Here is a 24,586-nt window from a genome sequence, read left to right on the forward strand (position 1 = left end):
ATCTTAATCTAGCGGTGTTGCAGGTGACCATGGGTGGCCGGTTTTCATATTTGAATTTAAACAATCAAAACTCATTTACTTAAATAGGTAACACAATGTAGATTTATGAACGTCAATAAAGAAAAGAAATATTAAATGCCTCTAATTTTAAAATTACTGGCTGTTTTCAAATCAAGGTTGTAGAACAAACGAGAAGAATAGCATTAAACTCTCCGCCAGTCTTTTAATCGCCAAGTTCTAAAATCAAAAATCAATAATGATGAGCTTTCTATGCTTAAGACACGCCGTCGAATTTTTGAGTCTGAGGCATGTTACCTCACAATGTTTTCAAAGAAACTTGCTCAGCCGGGGTTCGAGCCTACTACCCCAAGGATAAGATTCGCAGGCTCAATTATTATACAACATTACTGTGTGTTGAATAGTAAAAAGCTCTGTTGAGCAGCACAAATTCCCTAAGCAATACTTTGATTACACACATTTTTCACTATCCTAGCTAACCTAGACATCATAATTCATAACGTTTGAAACTGGTTAGGCATCGAAGACCCAGACTGGATATACCTTGGATACCGTTAATGATCGCATAGCACACTGTGACACATTCTACACATATGACGTATATTACAATCATGTTTCGTTACATTAACTCCTATACTTAAAATCATAGCTCATTATAGCTTACGAAAATTTTAATTTTAAATTAATTACGTAAAAACGTTTTGATTTTTAAAATCTACTCAGTGAAAAAATAATAATCGGAAGTAAATATCTATCCTGGGCGTACATAGCGTACCAAAAGTGTTATAACTAAAACTATTCTAATGTATAGAAGCATACTTTAAACAAGATTTTATTTATTTATTTATTCACACTTCGTTGCAAAGAAACACAAATAACACAATACATAATTACAAAGTATGCAACGGGCGGCCTTATCGCTAAAATTTTGTAAATAAGGGCTGTTTTAAGAGTTGATAATATCGTAGTGGGTATAATGCAAAATTAACAACAATCTTTGTATTTGTGCTCTACTGACAGCAATTAAAAATATGAGTCTGACCCACCCAGTTTGTATTTCATGTACTAATTCCAGATTTGTCTTTATAAATTCAAATACAAATGCGTTAAATCAACAAGGTAATGAGTGGAACGAATCGGTTCATGTGTAATATGCACCACTCTTTGGCGTCCAATGGTCTGGTTACATACTGCATACCAGGGCTGGACAATGCGTGTGGTACAAAATATAAGCTTAAGATATTCTTGAAATTTTACTTAACTTATTAAAGAAGTTAAAAGTGTGTTAGTCATGGTCAGTTTCTATTCTATTAAATAAATAAAAAAATCTGTTGTCTGGAATCTGTCTTAAATGGAACGCCTCAGAGCAAGGTAACGCCGCATGCGTCATGTTTTTTCGTGCGTGCAGCCGGCTCCATAGAATTAAAAGACGTTGATACGTCGAAAAAAGATATATATAGTTAAGAAAGCCATATGTTAAAGATTTGTATATGGATTACCGTCTGTTCGTTTAAGTGTATTAGTTATATTAATTCACGGTGCTAATTTTTTACCTAGTAATAATGGACACGTGCTCCATTCATGACTTATCGCAACAGTGGCTGTTTCCAGCTTGAAAATACGAAACACTAAAGCGTCTAGTACTATGCAAGAACCAGTTTTACTTACATGCAACGTACAATCGCACGCGCCGCCGTACCTCTGATGATTGATAAAAAAATGTTTGCTAAACTATAATATGTAGGCGTCGATATTCAGAAACGTATATTATTAGAAAAGTTTTATATACTGCATGGTTCTATTCTAGTTCTTTTAAATGTATTCTATTAGTCACTTTCATTAGAATTTCTTTATTTCGCTTTTGATTTGATATTTTTAACGTAGTGGTTGGCGCTGTCTTTAGACCTCACATCAGAATCATTGATAATTTTTCTGTATTAACATCGGTCAATCTTCTGTCTACAGTTAAGTGACACAAAACATCCCGGCTTTCTTTTACACACCTATAGTTTATGTATATAATTTTAACAAAGATTTTAAACCCATCTATGCTAGTTTTGATATAGAGTCTCGAAATGTCTAAACACGTCCATAACTTTGTTTACGACATTCCAAGCGATGTTGTGTGGTCCAAGTTATGAGGTACTCTTTGTTTTTTGCAACAGTTTTTATGCAAAATTATTAAAATGCTTATAAATATACCAATATATATATACACGCTTTTTTCCCGAAAGGGTATTCAGAGACCATCTCTACCTACTACGACTAGACTACTGACATAGCTCTCTCTTGCTTCATCCACTTTCATAATATTACCCATGCGTGCTCGCCGGTAGTAGGTTGGTCCAGGTATGTCCGATAAGGATTACCCACCCTGACGTCACCAACCACGGTGGTGTATATATCTTACTTGTAAACCACTCCTCATTCATCTGGTCTACTTCTCCAAACCACCTAAGCATTTCCTCCCGTTCCTTGTCACTACGTACCCTTTTAACCTACACTGCTAAACGCCCCATTTATTCTATAAAGGAGTGAACTATTTTAAGAGAAATCAATTTGGTAATAAGATAATATCAGCTTCAGTACAAAGTGAAGAGTTTGCATATATTCTTTTTTCACTTAATTCCGTAAAATATCGCTGACATTTTGTGTTACATTTAATACTTTGTCAAACTCACGAGCTACAGACCCCCATGCGACACGTTGCAATCACATAATTATATCGTGGTGTGGGGCCGATTTTATTTTTTGCTCTACCTTGCGTTCTCGGCTGCGGGGTTATGTTTACAGTTATCCCTCTACAGAGGGAGTTGTATAATTTACACGTTTAAAATACCAGCAAACTATAAATGCAAAGTTATGAAAAAAAAATGTTAATTTTGGAATATAAGATCACTTATTACACGTCACTAAGTTTGTCACAAAACTCCTACTCCTCGGCAAAGAAGACAGAGGGTGTAGGTAAAATACACCGGCGTATAAAACTAGGTACTTTTTTAAATATGTGAGAAAGACTATAGAATTGTTGCACAGGTACAGCTTCATGGTAATGATCCTCTACACTACGGTAATCTTCTCTTATGTATTCTCTCTTATGGACTTAGGGTAAAATTAAAAAACGAGACTAGACGCTAAATCTGACGTACGGCAAACATGTATTGGATTTTAACACGGGCTAAGTCTCGTTACTGAATCGCACTCATAAAGAACAGCGTTCCTTAGCTTCTTTTGATCTTCTAACAAACCAGTAAATTTTATACATTTAACAATTTATTTCTGTATAACGATTCCTAAAGTAAAATTAAATCTTAACGAACGGTCCACTTGAGTTATTGTCATTAAGAAATAAATGGCCCACTTTCGTGAACATTATTCTTAGAAGGAAAACAATGAGAGAATTCGTAGTTAACCTACTAAAAGGCGCTATCTTTTTTCTTTTAACCTTTCTAAGAATATCGATTAATTGTCTTAAATTGTTATGGCGGCCTCCTTAAGGACCGATAAACATCTCCATGGTTGATAAATTTTGTTTCGTTCTTGTTTCTGTTAATGCTTAAGTCTGCTGAATTTTATTCAATAAATAAAAGTAATTGGTTATAGCATATAATATAATAATATGAAATAACTGAAATGTACTATTACAATCAGGTTTTTTTTCAACCTTTGAGCGACTTAAAGTCTTAAAAGCTTAGTAAGGGAATATTTGGTCTCCGGCATCTGCTTTTTGTTGTGATGTGCCAACTTCGATGGCACATAGGTAGAACGGTTGAAAGCAACCCTATTGTGCACCAACGTCAGCATGTGCAGCAGGTCATAGAACTCGCGGTAAGACTCGATAATGTCACATAGGTCTTGGATCAGGAATGAGCCGTATACATTTCGGTATGAGATGTGATCTGAAAATCAAGATATTGACTATTGACTATACTTACTATGAACAAAATACATAAAGGCCTACATTTTGTGTTAAGTTGGTTATTGCATAAGACGCATTCAGAATAAATAAGTTTCAATGAATCATGCAGTGTTCTGTGTTAGCCTAGTGGCTTCAGCGTGCGATCAGCAGCTTTAATCCCTAAGATCGTAGGGTCCATTCCCGGTTGTGCACCAAACTTTCTGTCTATATGCGCCTTAACAGTCGGTCATAGTCAAGTCATGGTCATATGGATGGACCACCAAATTTGTTGTTGTTCTAACAGCACGTGGCCGTCCCGATATTTTCTGGTCTTCGACAGACGATGTCTTATTGTGTCTGTTGATAGTACGATATACGACCAAACGTCTAATATGTATTAAGCTTTTGAAGTATCTGGAATATGATCGACGGCTCCGTACCCACTCCATTGCATATTGTAATTTGATAATGAACACGAAAAATATGTGATATGGCTTAAAATGTAAAGACGTTTTTAAAATGATATACGTGTTCCAAATTCATCATACATAACTTAAAAGTTGAAAAAAAAGAGTTTTTATATAACAGTATCTATGGCCAGACTAGTTAGAAGTTCAGGCGTACCGTAGTTGATCAAATATAATGCTTTAATTTAGTGTAAAAAAATGGTAGGTACTAAATTAATCACCTTCAACAGTTGAGTACAGTACGAGAAAGTCTGCGTGTGTAGGGATAATATAAGAAGCCCGCCCAGAACTATCTAACTCTATTCTCCTCCCGCTGTCTATTCGATTTCCTCTGCAGGCCTGTCGATAAAAAAATAAAATCTATTTATACTCGAAAATTTATGTAACTTTATTATTTAATTAATGTGGAATAAAATTTAAGGTAAACACATATCAACTCGGAAAGGTATCGTCACCGTATCACCACCAGCCGTTCAGTATTGTTTGTATGAAACTCCTTACTGCAACGCATACTAATCGGAATCGTAACCTAAAGAGCGTACAAATTCTTAAAAGGCCGCACTCGCGAGCCCTCTAGCATCGAGAGTCCATGGGCGGCGGTATCACTTAACAGGGGAGTCCTGCTAAAACCGAGCTGTAAGCGCGGCGTTGCCCACATTTGATGATTTGACGTACAGGACGATACGCTTTGGTTATGTGCATACGTTAGATATCATAGGTGACGATCCCTATCCCCGTTGATATGTGTGCTTCGACCTTTACTATCAATAGTTTATACATACCTGAACGAACAGTACTTTAGGTTTTCCCAGCAAACTAGAATGACAATTTTCAAGTAAAGCTAAAACGTCCTTGAATTGATAGGGACGATCTGCGGCGTAGATTATACCACCCTTGTCACCGTGTGATAGAAATGCGAAGAATATGCACGACGCCTCTTTGTGATCTTTAGACGTTACTGTAATACCATAAGAAAGACATGTATATAATTGTATGGTCTCAGAATTAATTATGTAGGGCCTTATATAAAGTTTACTAACGTTGCCATGGCAACAAACAAGATAGGTTTTTAGGGTACGATTGAGAGCTGAGACTTATCGCTTAGTTTTGTCTCGTAGTCACACACACTTACACAACACTTTTAAAAATATAATATACAATAACAATATAAATTAGCGTACTACAAATAAAAAGAATACCTAACGTAAGCAAAAGAATAATAACAAAATCAAATTTTATAGATACCTTACATTATGGCCTAAACGATAATTGGCTATAGGATTGGATAAAGGTTGGAATTTAAAAACAACTACATGGACCAACAAGGAAGTAGGAGAAGAGGGCTAACTAAAAATAGGCGGTTAGAAGGTATAGGCTCTATATAAGAATATATAGAGGCGTGACCAGAAAGCGAAGAAAAAAAGAGAGGCTTGGATACTTTGGAGACCCGTAAAGTGGTTCTGATCAATTGTACAGAAGGAAGTAAAGATTTGAAATAAATTGGACTTCAAACTTAAGAAAAAATAAAATATTTCAAACTTTCTGTGATTTCATCCAAGATTTGCCGGTGCTCTTTGTCGTTGAATACTTTAACTTTGAATCCGAGGTTATCAAATACCTCTGTTAGTCTACTAACGTCTTTATGTGTTCCAAATCTTGTGGTTGGCTGTGTGTTACTGCAAAATAGCAAATATTTTTAAATGGCCAAATTGGTAGAGTGGTTTAGTGCATGCAAAAAACTGTTTATAAGACTTCATACTTCAAGACAATTGTATGCTTAAATGTGGGTTATATAATATATGACTTACTTGAAATATTTAGTTTTTTTAAACGTATAATGATTAAAAATGTACAAGTATTTGATTCCGCTCATATCATAGTAGAGATCGTTGGGATTAAACGACGGTTTCGTTCGTATTTCAACTGGAACGCTGTAAATAACAATAAAAGCATTATTCTTTTAGCTATGAAGTTTTTATGGGTAAATGAATTATTCTGTATTCCATCCGTATTTCAATTCGTTAAGTTATCTTTAAGCACATAGATAATGCAGATCTTCTAGAGAATTGCATTGTATGAATATAATAGTGAATACCTTTGTTTACTAAAATATAGGATATTTACCTTGAATTTGTCTCCTGACTTTCACTGGCGCTTGCGTCGACTTGGGTATCATCCATGTTAAATTATAATACTGAACACAATACACTTTTAGACCAAAACCACAGTAATACTGATTGAATTTCGAATGTTAAACTTATTTGACCGCCTCAATTGTGATAAGCGTTGAATCTTATCTCGCCCTTAGACAAAATCCTTTTTGCCTCTGGGTAACGCAAACTGAATAATCTATTCAAACTCCCTGCTGAGTGCGCGATTAAAATAATACAAAACACCTTCGATAGCTTAAAACTCAATTAATCGATATTTAAACAGACAATATAAAGCTTACAAATTTACACTTTGTTAGCGCCATCTAGATACACTATATGTATTTAACATTCCGCCCAACCAACGTTATTTAACGTTCTTCTCAGTATTTACCGTCCACCATGAGGTCAAGGGGGTATGAAAAGTAAACTAAAATTTGTACACTTCAATGTTACGACCCTAGTAATGTTATCCAAGCCAGGATGCTTCATAACTATTTTACCTAACAACCATCGTGACGGTGGAAGATTACCATCCTTAACAAGAACTATATCTTTGTGTTCATCAATGGCGAGTTGTTGCAGCGTCTTCACAGCTAAGTAAGGAGCACAAGCTGTGCCAAACGTAACTCTTAGTAATATTTTATTTCAGATTTCTCATCTTCTCTCCAGACAAGTCGTTGAAAATCTGCATCAGGGTCAGTAACGACCACCTGCCGATACATTTTTACCATATCCGCGCTCAGACAAATGGGATGCATTCGCCATCTCATTATAATGTGACGTACATCCTGCTGGAGCTTGGGACCCACTATCAATGTTTGATTCAGAGATATTCCGTTTGTTCCTTTACAAGATACGTCAAATACGACTCTGACCTTGGTCGTGGTCTTATCTTCACGTATGACGCCATGATGTGGAAGATATACACTGTCTAATGGGTCTTCAAGTTTTACAGTAACATGTTCCATATGACCAAAAAATTAAAATTATAACATACATACCCTCACTTTCTCAGTATCATAGAACACTTTCGAGTAAGGTATTACTTAGTTATTAATATATTTAATAATTTTTATTGATCTTTCCTAATATTTAACCTTTCTGTATTCTATATCTTATGTGTTCCTTTGGCTAATCTTCAGTTAATTTATGTTAGTAGTAGGATTACGACTGAATAAATATTATTATAGCGATATGTATATCGTTAAATTTAGTAGGAATTAAAGAAAGTAACTATTATCGTGAATGAATATTATCATAGGCACAGTTGTTTTAATATCTACAAGTTAGTGTTTTTTTTAAATTATGTTTGTAACTTATTGAAGTGACGTTAATTGGTCACGTGACATACACTCGGTCACTCTCGTGCGTAATGTCAATTTGTCTACAACTTGTTTTGTCTTTGCATGAGTATACTGAATGTTATTGTTATGATACCTTCCCTGTAAAATGTAACATTAACTTACAGCTATGATATATTTTAAAAGCTTAAACGCTTGATAACATAGAGCTTTCATCTTTTATATTTAAATGTTATTAATATAATGTGAAATTTAATGGAAGTCGATATACTGTTATGACAAGTCATTAAAATATGTTCCGCATTTTATTGCTTACAGTGTAACTGTATTACTTTTCCAGCAATTTACTTTAAGGGAAATTTGGGAATCACATTCTAAATAGAGAGATATTTCACGACCATATTCTTCCTTTATATAAGCAATATTAATAAGAACAGTAATAATTATGACTGTATTAAAATAATATAATGTATAGAAATTACTATATATTAAATGCATTAATTTAAATAAAAATAAAATAAATATGTATCATATTTTAGTAAAACTAAAATATGATCTTAAAAGGTATTATTATTATTTCTATATCTATATATGACCGCATATAGTACTTTAACATTTCGTATTATCACTTTGGCTGATACATGTTATCAAAATACTGTGGTGACATGATAAGCGTTATATTCAAATATAAATAATTTATTTTGCAAAACCTTTCTTAGAAATATTGTTATCAATGAATTGGAGTCGTTTTTTGTTTATAAACAAAACAAGACTCGAAATCCGTTTTTTATAATTAAATTGATGATACATTTTATTATTTACGTCTACCTAGTTCTAGACTATAGTTACAAGGCAGGAAATTTTCAGTTATATCAATCAATTTGCATATGTATAATAATTACGAAGAGAGTAAGAGAAATTCACTTTATATTAACATATCTATTCCTCTTTGGCCATTTGGCTTATGAAACTGATAACAGATTAGCATAGCTCGCAACCGGTTTTAAGCTGGTTTCAGATCAATATCTAGTTACGAACATTACCTATGCACTAACCTTACCTCCTGGTAAAGTACTCCTAAAATTAATTGGTTTCTCCGAGCCAAAAGGTTTTGTTATGAATTTCTCGTATACGCACGGTCGCGTGTATGTATAAACATCGAAGACTGATTTTAACTATTAGGAATTCATATTTTGACTATTGCATAGATTCCCGGGCTTTGAGCGCGGCGACCGAATTAAGAAATTCCGTAACGAAAATAAAAACCTGACACACAATGACGTATATGTAGGTGCGTCCAATACGCGTTAAAGCGGAACAGAATGCATACTGCATACATACTGGTAGATTGAATTAATATCAAAGAAAAAAAATACTGCATGAATAAAAAATAAATTATTAATCATAATTGCATAAGTTGATAATACATGCTATGCAATAGCTTTACCACGGCAGTCCCCGAGTGCACAGGTTTTTTTAATTGAGAATTATGCTTTCGTTAATCCTCAAATATCTGAGTTCACATTCTCAATTCATGTGCTTAAATAGAAAAATCGAAATAGATATGGAATGTAACTTTCCCCGACGCGTGCGGACAGGAATACTTAATTAGCCGCTACACAGTTAACAAATACTCCTGATACTGATCAGGTAACCGGTTCCGATCCTTCCTCCTACTGCATCATTGCCATGCTTAGACATTAAATATTATTATAGAAACAAAATATGACTCGTTATTTTCGTTAAACAATGTGATTTATGAGTTATGGGTAAGATTCTAGTCCATTTTTTTATTGATTTACGGAAGTCATACTTAAGTTACCTCTATTTAAAATCTTACTCTCAGCATTTCTTATACCATAACTTAGCTATGTTTTTGTCATTTGCCTTAGTAAATAAGTAATTTATATAAATCTGATCGACGCGTAGTGGACAGAAAAACTGTGTCCAGTTTGTTATAAACTTCTTTTTTATTTACGATTATGTATACAATAATTAAATAAATTAAAAAAGATGGTGTTTTAATAGAGATTAACAAGCGTCTTTAAGCTATGCATTATCTGTGGTTTAATAAATAAATTGTTACGATTGAAATGTCCTAACTCTTTCTTGACGATTTATGATCACATTAATCACAAATTTTAAAATCCATGTGATGCTTTCATAAGATTAGAGCTTGTAACACGGTTCTTCCGAAATTGTTCCCACGGGCTCAGTCCAGACTTAAGTGGCGCTCTCTGACGATAATCTGTCCAAGAATAATGTTTTATTTGAACTTAAGCCACTGTACTCAAACAAGATTCTGTCAAATAAAATGTGACCTATAGACAACATATAATACAATTTAAACTTTTTGGAAAAGAAGCAGCTTATTCCTTAGTTTTTTGGATTATTTCAATGACATTACAAAGGGTAAGATGAATTTTTGTATAAAGTTAAAAATTAAGATTAGTTTGTTAGTTCTAAAAAAAGCTATGCAATGTCACCAGTACTTGTTAAAATCAAAAACATATATCGTGTCATCTGTTATAAAAAGGGGCCATTACCATTACCAAGCTCTGCCCTTTTTTGATTTTCTTATTTGGTGATTACGTCACCAGTAGTTATTAAGTTTTTACTCGTATTACCCAAACATTGCCTATGCTTGAAAACGAAATGCATTTTCTAGGTACCCTACAAAAACTTTTACTGACAAGAGGAAATGGGATACTAAATTCCTCTTAAGGCTATATTCATTTATTTCTAAAATTATGGTTTAGTTTCCTAGATTTGTGGAAAAATAAGAACATTTTCCATTATCATTTACATCTCTTTCTGTGAAAGCAAAAAAAGAGAGTCGGAGATAAATAAACAAACCACCGTAACATTTTGTTGCTAGGATGCTTCATTGACTACTTAAAATAATGTCTAAAGTAGCACAGAGCATCATCACAAAACACAAATCATTTAGAATAATGAAGAGATCTTACTTTGTCGGTTACCGCCGACAGCCATAGATTACAATTGCTGAACTATTATAGATTATGTTTGGATGTAATTAGGCTGTCAAGAATTGTAAATTATAGTTCTTATTAAGATTGTTTTTCAGTTTTAAATTGTTCTCAATATTTTCTAATAATAATGTATGTGCAAAGCAAGACGCTTGGTTTGCAAGAGGACCTTGTTTGCTAAGATAAAAATATTTTTGAAAGCCAGATTTTTGTATTGGATAAAGAAACTCCAACTAAACATAATAAACCATAATAAACCTTAAAGAAAGGTGACTCCGAAAAGCTGTTCTAAAGGTTAATTTCTACTAGTAGTAAAATAAAAAAAGATATCTGATTGTGTTCCAATATTTCTAAATAGTTATGTATTGAGCCGACTTGCCTGTGGAACCTAACCATTGAACTCAATTAACTTCTGTTTCTTTTGAGGATCCCGATATGGCTCTACTAACGAACCATTACTCGAACTCGTGTGCACAATGCCTTTATCCGCATTTATAGAAATCGTTTCAGTGAGGTCAATTTATTTATATAGATGGTACAGGTATTATCATGAGCTTTTATGCTAGAATATGATTTAAATTTCTGACAGCTAAAAAATAAAGTAGCATCTTGAGTGTGTTCCAAATTTGGTACAAAATTTATGTTTGTGCTAAGACCTCTTTTACTAAAAAGTTTTTAGTGCAGATCAATTTTTTTCTTAATTTAATTTGGTTAAAAATATAAATTCTCGCTTCTCAGTATCAAAATCGTTTATACAATTTTATAAAAAAGCAACTTCATATTGTATATAGTTTTTTTTCCTAAAGTAGGCGATCTATGTGATATTAAAGAACATTTCGTAATCCACGCTTTCAATATTCCACTTCTCCATAAATATGCGTAACCAAACGTAACCAAATCGGAAGCTAATTAGCCCAATTGTAAGGGTCCAGTACGGTCGCAGCGGTGCCTAATATGGCGTTTATAACGAGGCAGCCATATTGGGCACAATCGCCTTCGATAACCATGTCCATCTTTACATTAGAATATGGTGATTGTTTATTCTAAAGGCTTTTACCAAAAGTTTTGTATGTCTATGATTTCTTGTTAGGTATTTGGAACCTCGTGCTGTTCCTTAGTTCGATTGACTATATACTATATAGTGTTTTATTTCAGTTTAAAAACATTTGGCAGTTGAACAGTTATCATAGAAAATACAATAGGGTAATAAAAATAAATACAAAATTATTTATTTACCATGAAGGGTGATATATGTCTGTATTAACCTAGTAATAATTATTTCAAACATATTTCTATGTTATAACATTTTAAATGAACATAAATATATTTAATTAATACGATAGCATCCACTTCATAATAAATCTATTTTACGTTAACTTAGGTAACATGTAAGGTTAAATAAGGAAGGTTTTCCAAAATCATAATCAAGTGTTGCGATTATGTGTAATTTACTACAGATTCCACTTAGATAAAACTCCTTAATACAATACAAAAATGGAAATTTGATCACCAACTTGGCCTGAACTCCCACGAAGGCAAGTGATTAAAATTCTCGAGTTCTCAGCCGCTGCCTTGCGCTCTCCGTCACAATAGCGCTCTACTAATTTAAAGGTTACGTTAATTCGATCAAAGGATACGACCGCTTCCAATTAATAATAGTAATTTAATCGATCCCTTAACGCTTTTTACTAAAATCCTTTTGGTCTTTCGACAAATTTTGAAACGGTTCAAATACTACTTAGCACCAAAGGGGGAGGGGGTATTTTGATTTTCTTATTTCGTGATTACGTCAACAGTAATTATTCACTTTTTTACACAAATTATCTACACTATGCTTGAAAATGAAATACATTTTCGAGGATTGCTACAAAAAATTAATAAGTTTATGTATTATTGTTTTTGAAAATGGACAACGCACATAAATCGTTTAATAACTAAAATATCTTCTCTATGAGGTTCCCTTAGACATATAGTTCGGAGCCTTCCTCGTAAAGTCCGTCTTCTTATTTATAATTCTTTGGCTAAATCACACCTTCTTTACCTGATTGAAATTTGGGGAGCTGCGACTAAAACTAACATAACGAAAGTAATTAAATTGCTTTTTCATTACCCATACTTAACTTCCACACAAAAAAACTACACAGAAACAAAACTGATGAATATAAAACAATTATTTCAATACAATACGAGCTTATTAATTGGGAAATTGCAGTAAATCTACCTAACTAATACTTCACCCTGTCTTAGGTATGTACGAGTATTAAGTAATATATGTTTTTTTTAATTTTACATAAGCTTTACTGGTTTAGTTACTTATCAACACACTTAAATGTATAATACTAAGAATATTACTTTCCTAGGTCGCATTCGAATGCCGTATTCTTTCTATGTGCGCAATTGTTTCTTCTTTCGGTAAAAGTTAAGTAAGTAATCGAACATGAAAAATGGTAAACAAAAAGGTGATCCCGTCCCTATAAATTACTGTGAAGCCGCGCGTGCCTTGATGATTCACGGGATAACATTCCTATCCATAGTAGAACTCATAAACGTAATCTAAAGATATGTTTATTATAATCATGAACATTAGCAGTTTAAGTAAAGTTTGTACTTGTATATGTGCTCCAATCTCAATAAACAACCCAATATATTCATGTCAGTCGTTAAAATCTCTTGGGAAGCATAATGGATCTATTAATACCTATGACGCACATTAAATTCCGAGTCGTCCCTCGACTAATAGTTCTCACAACAGACCATTCATTCCCCATAAAAATAAACCCCCACGCATAAAAACCCCTTTGATTGTCGAGTGTTTCATGATAAGTTAAAAGGCATTAACGATGAATGCTCTGTGACTGCTGGTCGCGATCCCACAGATTATATTACCTCACCTGTGAACGACAGACTGAAAAATAAAGGTTTACTGAGAGTAATCTGTAGACGAAACGGCTTTAAAACGTTAATGGATTAAAATATCTTGCAAAAATCAGTAATTTGTTTTATTCTATCCGTTCATAAGAATATTATATATTCGCTAAAAATGACTTGAAAACATTTTCGTTGAAGACAATTTTTGATCAAAATCAATTAATTTTTCAATCAATTTCAATATTTTGTGTTTGTGTAATTAAATAAGAAAACTTCACGTACTTACCAGCTTGGTACGATAAAGGAACTAATGCGACACCCAATCTTGGCAAAATTATGCACGTTAAATTTGAATTTTTATAACGAATGATTAACGGAATTACGATTTCTTTAGTTTCTGTCATTTATAAATAATCTGAAATGGTTTTCAAAATCTTGTCAATGAGACTTCTTGAGGGGAACTTTTGAAATCTATTGAGTAAAATATTTTTAGTAAGACGTTTAAAAGTAAAAGAATCATTTTAGTCTCGTTGTCACTCTGTTTCGAAATGTGTTGACGTTCTGCCGAAAAGAGACTATATTTACTTATATACTATATTTTTATTACTTATTATTACTAAAAAGAGGGAACAACTTATTTCAAAAACATACCTTCATTTAAAATACTATGTCTATAATTTTACTATACATAAGTATATCCCATAAAAATGTTTTGCTTAACAACTTATATATCTAAAACACTTCATTATTCCCAGTAAGGATCCTGTTGTCCTTTTTAAGATCACTAGTATGCGGATCTATTTTATAGTTAGGGCCCAGATTAGCACCTTCTATGGTGGATTTAATAAGTCTTATAACTTTCCTTTCGTTTCCGCATAGTTTGATTGTATTGATGAGCTTCAGAACTTAGAATCAAAAGGAACAGCAGCAATTTTTTTCCAAATACAACCAGTCTCTTCTGATTTCAGAAAAAAATCTATAGACGCATCAATCACATAACACAGATAATAACTTATTGGATTGAAAAGGTAGGCTTTATGCTAAACGTTATGTATACTATGGTATACACTTTTGAAGGGAATATAAATAAATTTCCATTTAAAATTTTTTGTTTGATATAGTAAGCTTCACAGCAAAGCAGCAGTAACAGCAACATTATTTCGAAATGAGAACCTTTGAAAGGCTGCGACGTTTTTGTACCAGACAATTTGATGCCCAATGGAGCGGAACGAATCTTAGCGAAAGGGATTGAGGTAAATGGGCATTGTGCAAGCGCCTGGGGCGCCGGCGCCGGGGGCGGCGCTTGTATACTTGTGGGTGATAGCACGCATTTGCTGCAACGTAGACTGTTACCACAAACTAAGCGGAAGCGGTTATAAATATTGTGTATTTTTATATAGTGGGGCCAACTGATGGACACTCACATTGTCAGAAGTCTCACAAGCGAGCTAAGAATTGGTATGCTCTGTTCTAAATCTTATTGGTTCGGAAGTGCTTCAGGGAGCAGCTGGTTCCACATAGTGGTGGTTGTCTGCAGAAACTGCCTTTAAAATCACCTTTAAGTACGTAGTAGAAAACGTGGTTTGTTGCAATATAATAATGAATATTTGATTGTTATGGTTACTAAAATACTAATACTGAAAATTTATATTTAAATGTCTGTATACGCGATTAATTTAATGGGACCGTAATGTACTTCAATGAAAAACATTGAGTTTAAAATAAAATTAAATGTTTTACAACGTCCGCTAATGCTGTCTCCGAACCCTTGCAATGCTGGTCGTGATTATTAATGATCTTGATTTCTGGTTACATCTTCATATAATATGTAATGAGGTTGTAACAAATACTCACGCATTAGCGTAAAAAGTAATATAATTTAGGGTTTCGTTAAAATTTGTACTTTTAAACTGGTATAAATAAAGAAGCCGATCTGCAGTTTTTGTTGCTACAAGATCCTTGTTATTCCTAAGATTCAAAGACCTGAGCCTTTATTCTATAATATCTGAAATGAGAAAAGTCTTGGAGCTGAAATACTAGGCTCTACTAGGCGATGGAACGGATGTCACTGTTGACGACCTCTGCCGCATCTAGGACATAAGTTACATCGATATTGCATACGAAAACTTCGGGTTCGATAATGCTGTCGAGTTTGTAGGTTAAAGAGTAAGGGCGCTTTTTATATAACAGTGTTAAACAGTGTTTCTTTTTGTAAAACAAGTCAAGTTTTATGTTGCTAAAAATTGTTGGAGGCGAAAAAATGCTCTCTGAGTATACTTCACGAACTATCCTCCGACAATCTGATGTTAAGTGATACCGTCGACCACTGTTCAACACACAATGCCAGGCCAGTTGCAATCGACAGCCGATGCTTGCAATCGGACGATACTTTTAGTGTGTAAAGACTTTCTAATTTGTATTGTCTTTGTAACGTAGAAAACATAAATAAATTTATATTATTAATTCTTCTTTCTTTGCAGTCATGTTTCTTAGATCTTAAAAATACTATTTTTTGCTTTTAAATTACGGTTTTACGCGTAGAATTTAAGTGCGATTTCCATAACTCAGGGACATAGCTCCCCGCCGTGTGACGCATGCGTATTCAACATTAGCACAAGGCATTACAATTTATGGGTCCGTTTGAGCCCACCGACACCAACAATGGCCGTGACAAATACAAAGCTTTCAAAATTGCTATTTAATCTACCGAAACCTAGGAATGAAATAACGAGGATTTTAGTGTTCTTGTAGTTAAGAACATGTTCCTACGAAATAGGTTATTTGATTCTAATCACCCTTTTATATTCTTTACAAAATTGTATTTTTAATTCTCTTAAGTATTTGACTTAAAATATGTAATGTAAATTCTTTCAGGCCGCTAGTTAAACGGTGCCGATTAGTTAAAAGGCTAGGCTGTTAATTGAACGGCTAATTAAGCTAGTTGGCTGCGACATAAACATGTAAATAAAGGTCAAGATTTTTGTGCGTTAACTATATTTCTTATTATTCGATTTTCCAATTTTACCTTTTATGTCTGAGATGTTCTAAGGAGACGAGTAAGATCAGTGTAACATGCTCCACGAAACATCAGGTGCTAATAAAGAGTTATTGCAAAAGAAGACGAAATGGAAACGTATTCCTCAAAACGTTATTAAAAACATCGTGAAAAGCATGAAGGATTCAAGCCAAAATCACAGGCAAGAGGATGTCATATGGTTTTTATATTTGTGATATTTAGGGCCTGTTTCACAATGTCCGGATAAGTTCCAAATAAGCTATTTATAACTTATTTGTTTGATAAACAGTATTTTTGTGTTTCACGACTGTCAGATAGCGCAATTTGTCATGAAATTCGGAACTTTTATATTTCGAATAATTTATGTGTGGCGTACCTATTTGGCACTTTATCCATTGTGAAACAGGCCCTTAAAGTCAAATATTACCGATTTTATATTGCCTACTTTAATAAGTTTGATCCTTTACTTTCAGTCCTTGAATTAACCAGAAATGGTCAACCTTCATAACAACGTAATAAAAAGCCGCCAGTCCGCGCTCTGGGCTCGTTAGTGCAATACTTCAGATCAATCTCTATGGAATCTAACGTGATTACGTCAAAAAACTCGATCGGTGGACATCGGATGAATTATAAAAACCGCGGGCCATATTTGGCAGCGGCTAATGATGCCGATCCCACGGCCAATGCGTTATTTTTATGTGGACACAGTTTGTTCTTCAAACAGTTGTTATGAATTATATTTATAATAGAATCAATATATGTACAAATTTCAAATGGACGACGATTTGCCAATGTGATCACAGCACACGTTCGCCAGGGTATGCAAATATAACTTCATCATCAATCTGTATTCGTACATATGTAATGCTGCATTTACATTCAGCAGGAAAGTGGGCAAGTAAGTGGGCAGGACGAGTGTGTAAACGCGATACTTCGTCGTAAGTATCACTTCCCTGCTCACTACGGCTGAGTGTAAATGCGGCATAAAATAAACCTAGCTCCGCTTGCAACCCTATAAAGCGCACACCCACATGGAGTACTGATCTCACCTCTGAGTGGGACCTCCTCAGTAACAGCTCCTTCCGCTTGACTGTATTTAACGAAGAGCGATTCGAATCATCGACGACCAGTCACATTTCGAGCGGCTTTATCCCTTGGCGGTAGATATGTGGAATCTATCTGCATCTTTTAACGCATTTACCTTGGAGAGTGTTCAGAGGAGTTGTTCGGATTAATACCTGCAGCTGAATTTCACGCGGCGTACGACCATTTTGTGGAATCAGCTGCCCACCGATGTATTCCTGTACAAATCCGTCTTTTACGTGCTACGGATATGTGCTTAGACATAATATGACATTAGATTTTTAAGAAAACATTCTCAATAAAAGTTAACAATAAAGAATGTTCCTGTTTTTGCAAACGTTTTTTCACTTCAACTGGTCATTGTGTGATGTTATTAGATAAGCTTCGACCTAGTAGTACGTTCGATAATAAAGATGGAAGCTTTACTTACAGACGTGTAATACTAAGTGCGGCAATTGGTCGATATACTCTCACTCTCAATTGCGATTCCGGATTTAATATCTCGCAATCATGAAAACGCTACGTTGAAAGAAAAACATCAAAATTGCATTCAAAAACGTTAAAATGTATATGTTTAACACTGTATTTTAAGTATACTGTATGTTCAGTATAAATAGATCATAAACATTGTGCAGTGATGACAGCACACGTGCTTTTCTTTAACCGTTATAATCCTGTCTAGTATCATGTGTTAACAGTTACCAATTTATTAAAAAGTTCATATGATGCTAATAATAATAATCATTATTTACTAACTAGTGTAGTTAGGTTGCCCTGTTGTATTGTTTTTAATTTCGTAATTCGTTTGGTTTATTTCGTTTTCTTATTAAACAAAGCATCTATTGCAAATTAGATATTTTCAAATGAAATACAAATGTTTGTATGTATGTGAAATTCGGTAAAAAAATATCTTGTATCTACTAACAAAATAAAAAATAAACTTTTGTATCACTGACTATTTAGATATTTTTTTACGTTTCGCGGTTTCTACCTATGTATAGAATAAAGTGGTATACAACACTCTCTCATACATAATTATCGCTAACAAAGAGATGCCATATTATTTCTCCAGAACATAAAAGTTTTAATGGTTCTTAAATTTTTGTTTACGTAAACAGGAAGTAGTTAACTAGTAACTTGACAGATGTTAATCAAACAATGCGCAATTGAACTAAAATCACTACCCCTTAGTCCACGGACTTTAGTAGTAAAGGGCATTATACGTATTGATTATTTATATATACGTAGTTTTAAAAAATAACAGGCTTTATTATGGGACTAAACATAGAATTGTTTGTTGGTATGGTTACAATGTTTAACCTGTGTAAAAATTATGATACCTACATATTATATTATTATTAAAGCCCAAACCCAATAACCTGTCTCAATCCATTTTTGATTTTGACTATCTGAGATAGACATCCAAATAATGATAAAAGTGCGCATTGGCCAATCAACGGGTTAGTTACTGTAAAGTTTACAACGGCTTTACTGTAAAACTAACTGTTATGTATTGATGTATCTAGGTATGTTTTTGCACTAGGGGAAGGTGGGGTGAGACTAAAGAGTTTAAAATAACTTGCCAAGACGTAACGTGTAATCTATCAATAAAACTTTTTGTGACAGAAACAAATTCTGCAGAATACTGTTAGATGGTATTAAAATCAATTTCACAGCGATGTATCTTTGTGTGGTCCCTGCCTTCTCCTAATCATATTTCGATCATTAAAAATCTATAAAAAATAAATCGCAATATTATGGACTTTACTTTTCAATATTACCTAAACACCAACCAATAAATAGTAACTATCTCTAAGCAATTAATCAAAACTGTCACGATACATACAATAATTTAACGTCCGATAGTTGTGATTTATTTTCTTATAATTTAATTAACTTGTACCTATAAATTACAAATAGAATGCAATTGACCTGTCACTATATAAAAATGACTTTATAATGTGTAAAGGTTTTATATGAAAATATTATTGATTATCTTATTCTCTTATCTTATTGATATATCTTAACTTAAATAATTAATAAAATGAAGCCTTGCGTCGATTTTCGATACCGTCCAGTTTTTGTATGCAATGTAGATATATATGTATTTTTTATCTGTAACACTGTAACCTTTATCGTGATACCAAAACTAAACATTTAAGTGGGGTTCGTAAGCGCTATTGATAGCTTTAAAATGGAAAGTGCCAATCATAGACGCTAAATTAGTTGATTTTTCTTTACAAAAGGGATTCAACCAGATTTTTACGTAAGTAGAAAATAGTACGCAAAAGCGTCGTTAAACTACTGTTATTTTTTATTTGCGTTAATAAATAGTGTAGGGTAAAATATATAAATACCTTATTGTTACAATTAAACAAAATAGGTAATGGTTATCTGCTAATCTAACTCGACGTTTTGTGTGCCTTACATCAATAGACAACGAGAGGAAAATTCCATAAATTCTAGAAAAAATAATTTATAATTTCACTCTGTGCAAAGACAATATAATATGTATGTTCATACTTAATAGAAATACTTGTAAAATTATGAGGTACTAGTTCGTCCCTGTTTATTAAACATTTCCTTACTTAAAATACATAAGTGGTTATGTTTACAGTACACGCTTCCTCTATTCACTAAGTACTTGCCATTGTTTATAGTTTACAATGAGTAATGACGGACGCTACTCATTCTATAGTTAATTTTAAACCAACCAGACAATACAGCTTTTAAATTAAATATACTTACGATTATATTCAATTTAAAAATATTTAACAATACATTATGTACAGAAGATATTTGAGTTTTTTCTTACGTATTTATGTACTGACTATATATCTAAAAATAGAGATTTTATATTTTTTAAAAAGCTTGAATATGCTTTCATGGTAAAGTGCGTGTGGTCTAACCACAAAGATCGCGCATATTGTAGTGAAGACAATGAGTGAATTTACGTAGGGAGCATTATTGTCTTGTATTTCATTACAGTACTGGTATGGTAAGTTGTATTTGATGAGAAATCGATTCGACATCTGATGAATTTGTCATAGTTACCTCATCAGTCTGAAAGCGCTAAGTCAATATGCCTCCTTTTTTTAGAGATGTAGATGGTTTAGAATTAGTTAGGTTTCTTAATTAGAGCAGATTTTTTAGAACTATACAAAGTGACCAGCAAAGGAAAGGACAATCAGTAAATGGGGAGAAAAAAAACTGTATAAGAAAAAGATAAAGTTTATTTCTAACTAGTTTGTTTACTTATCTTGCAATATTGAGGCATCTTCGTGATAAAGCGCTTCAAGCAATTTGTAAACAAAAAAAGGAATTTCTTAAAAAGTTCGGTACGTATGACGCCGATAGTTAAGTTTATTAGGGGTAGGACAATAAAATTTTAACTAAGTTCAGCCACTTAAAAAGTATTTATTATTAAATTATCGTTATTGAGAGTTGGGGTAATGTTATGTGGAGTGGTTCATTGTATAGAAGACAAACTAAACCAACCAAAGGCTTCGTCGCTTTAGGGTTTGTCGTTAATTGCAGTGTACATCACATGGACTTTACACAGTATATACAAAACGTTGTTGCAGTAACAAGTGCATTGTTTTCATACAACTATGGGATTGATGTCCGACGCGACAATATCTCGAGAGCCGTAAGATTTACGTGCTCACCCGTACGGGCTACCAAATTTTTCTTCCACCTATTAATCTACACTCACAAAGGCCGGCAAATGACTTAGTTAAACTAAATGTATAAAGTGTTACGTAGCCAGGCTTTTAGCATTTGCAATATTTACCCATTCGGTGCTCTAATATTCATGCAACAAGTAGGCGCAGTAAGGATGTATAAATCGTAAGCTTTATTGACCAGAACTGAGCGAAGATGGCAGGAAAACTCATTATATTTATTGCTTTTATTATAGCTTCGACACATTGGCTGTAGTATATCGATGTTAGAATGTGTTTAGTGTTCTGTTAATAAAATATCTTATATCCTATATTGTAACGAGATCTCACTATTATTCAATGCTTAATTTATTTTAAATTTATTTTATTTTATTTATTTAAGTATTCCTACAGCTAATACATTAAACAATTACCAAACAATTACATTACACACAAAAGCCAAAACGGAATACACATATAATCAGAAACATAACATAACAGTTTTACAAAGCACAGATTCGAGATCGGTAAATCAAAACATATATTCAACATGAAACAACAAACAAAGCCATTATTGGTAAAAGTTACCTGAATTTTTTAAAATATTTTTTTAAGAATTTTTTAGTCACATTAAATATATCGATTTGCTGGTAATTTATGTTTAATTAAACACACATTTGAGCTAAGAGGCGAGGCTTTAGCGTTAAGATGTCCATATATAAGAAGCGTATTGAATATCGTTTAGTAAATTACGTAATATGAATTATTGTGCCATAAGTGAGCGGCAATTATTTTATGATGATTTCTAGTTACCTCTTGAACCTTAATTGAAAATCAATGGTTACGACAAAGCCTACAGCAGCGTAACAAAAGAAAAAAAGGCTTCGTGAACCAGATGGAGGCTGTGTGAATAACGACACACCTGCTTCCGACACTAACCTGTGTTTTGTTTTATCCCCTTTTGTGTTAAAAAGGTCTGCTGATTTTTTTATTTCATATTAACTAATGAAACTACATTTAAATTATTAGTGTTACTTATTGAACGCTACGCTGCGAAAACCAGTACAGATTATAATAATTAAATAATACAAAGGGCGGCATTTTCGCTTTCGAATTAGCTCATCCAAACAACCTTTTAAGAAAAATTAAAAAAGATGAGCGCAAGGAGTGCAAAATTACATTAAGATACTTAAACATAACGAATAGAACAAATTAAACTATTAAGAGAGACACAAAACTATTAAAACACATGTAAAGAACAAATGAATCATGATTTATTTTATTATAATTTTATTATACATAATATATTTTTTATTATTGTAAAACACAAAATATAATAAACATTGTTTTCCTGACCACGTCGAACAAATTCAGATCTTATTTACAATGACAATACATGTTTATTTAACATAACAAAATTAAACAAAATTATTCATGATAATAAAGGTCAATGATTATTGACTGTATATTGAAAGTTTACTTCAGATGTCTGTGTATGTGTGAATCTGTGTAAAATGTTTGTCACTATTAAGAATACTTGTTTATTTTTAAACGAATGTCTTATCGTCATTATTTTTACACGAAGGCTGAAATTCCTATAACTATTTGATGGGAGTGATATCTTCGCCTATTACCTTTCAATATATCTTAGTTGCACCCGTATTATTTAGTCAAAGCGGGAGATTATGTAGGGTTATTTTATTTGGTACACAAATAAATTTCTATAATATATGGACAGGATTAGCGAAATCAAATAATAGGAGAAAAAAATGAAATAAATTTAAGCTACATTATAAGCATAGAATTACATTGCATTACTATGCCTCTAGGCCCCTTCTATATGTTGACCTTTCAACTTATAACAGTTTTTCTTAACTTTATAATATTACTTGTATAGTTATGCATTATGTATCAAGCGCAAAAATATATAACAGATATGTTGAGTGCAATTATGTTGTAATTGTATTAATCATCAGCGGTTAGCCGGTGGTCTTACAAGACAGACAGGTAGGCCTGCGGTGATATAATTAAATTGATAATAACTTTATTTTCATAATATTCACTCTTTTTTAAGACAGTTCAATGTGGGCGATAATATATCAATTTATTTTATACAGTCATATGCCAATCGCTTATTTTTCGGATCAAATGATTGTAAGTGATAAAATAGTACAATTGTGAAATAATATAATCCTCAGTATATACAAAAAATATAAATTTAGTGAAAAAAAGAAAATGTCTTGTATTCAAACTAAAAGCTTTTGTGCATTTTTATTATGATTTTATTAATACACAGAAAAAAAACATATTATTTTTTATTGTTTTCTTAATACCAAAATAAAAATACAATTAAAAAAACTTATATTTTAAGAAACTACTCTTTGTCAATACGTATAATGTGGAAGCAAATTTATCGCAGATTAATGAATATACACTAGAATATTTAACCTCAGCTTAACCCAGACGTTATTTAAAGTTAAACGTCAAAAGTGACCAATAGATTACAGGTTATGCCAAATAAATTACTGAACTTGAATAGTTTACGTTATATCAGTATTGCCTGTTTAAATTAATAATACCATTTTTAGTCTGTATAAACTTATGTCTTTTTTTGCAAATATGTTGATTAAAACCTAAGAGTGATCATGTGGATGTTGTGTTATTTTTATACGCCGGGAATTAAATCCATGATTCCTGGTATCCTATCTGGGTTTACGCGTAATAAAGAAATCTAATTTAATGTGTCTTTTTCAGGTCGCGCCCTCCTTGATCGCCTACGTAGTACGACGCTAAGCGAGGTGATGTTGTCGAGCGGAGCGGGTTTGTTGCTCCCCGCTCCGCTTGACGCTGCGCCGTACTCTACCATCGAGGCTAATGGTACATGCGGTGAGATGGGTACAGAAGAATTTTGCCGGGAGACGCCTGGCAAGTATGTGTCTTACTGCATTGCCCTGGTCGTAAAAGCACATACAATAGTATATTTTCATAAATACTACTAGTCATCTAGTAGACACTCACACAGTTCTACAATATTAAAGATCGAATCATTTATTATTACGTAGTAAAACATTAACAATGAAAGATAAAATTAAGTACAGAAATTCAAAAAAAGATAATTGCAGTGCGCCTT

General features: G+C 33.0%; 2 protein-coding genes across 2 annotated transcripts in view; one reads left to right on the plus strand and one right to left on the minus strand.

Annotated features, from left to right (window-relative positions):
- The window catches only part of LOC111004471 (laminin subunit alpha-1), a 131,125-nt gene that overhangs the window by 7,314 nt on the left and 99,225 nt on the right, over positions 1-24,586 (plus strand). Inside the window, exon 2 of the mRNA XM_045629929.1 lies at positions 24,211-24,385. Within this exon, the coding sequence (XP_045485885.1) occupies positions 24,211-24,385 (175 nt within the window). The remainder of the gene's footprint in view (positions 1-24,210; positions 24,386-24,586) is intronic.
- On the minus strand, positions 3,612-6,663 carry LOC110991328 (caspase-like). Its single transcript, XM_045629930.1, is given in 7 exon segments — positions 3,612-3,789; positions 3,792-3,917; positions 4,605-4,722; positions 5,166-5,341; positions 5,923-6,059; positions 6,192-6,314; positions 6,508-6,663. Coding segments are annotated over 7 exon segments (816 nt in total). The 5' UTR covers positions 6,564-6,663; the 3' UTR covers positions 3,612-3,709.

Source organism: Pieris rapae, chromosome 10 (assembly GCF_905147795.1).
Source record: "Pieris rapae chromosome 10, ilPieRapa1.1, whole genome shotgun sequence".
NCBI classification, from domain to species: Eukaryota; Metazoa; Arthropoda; class Insecta; order Lepidoptera; family Pieridae; genus Pieris; species Pieris rapae.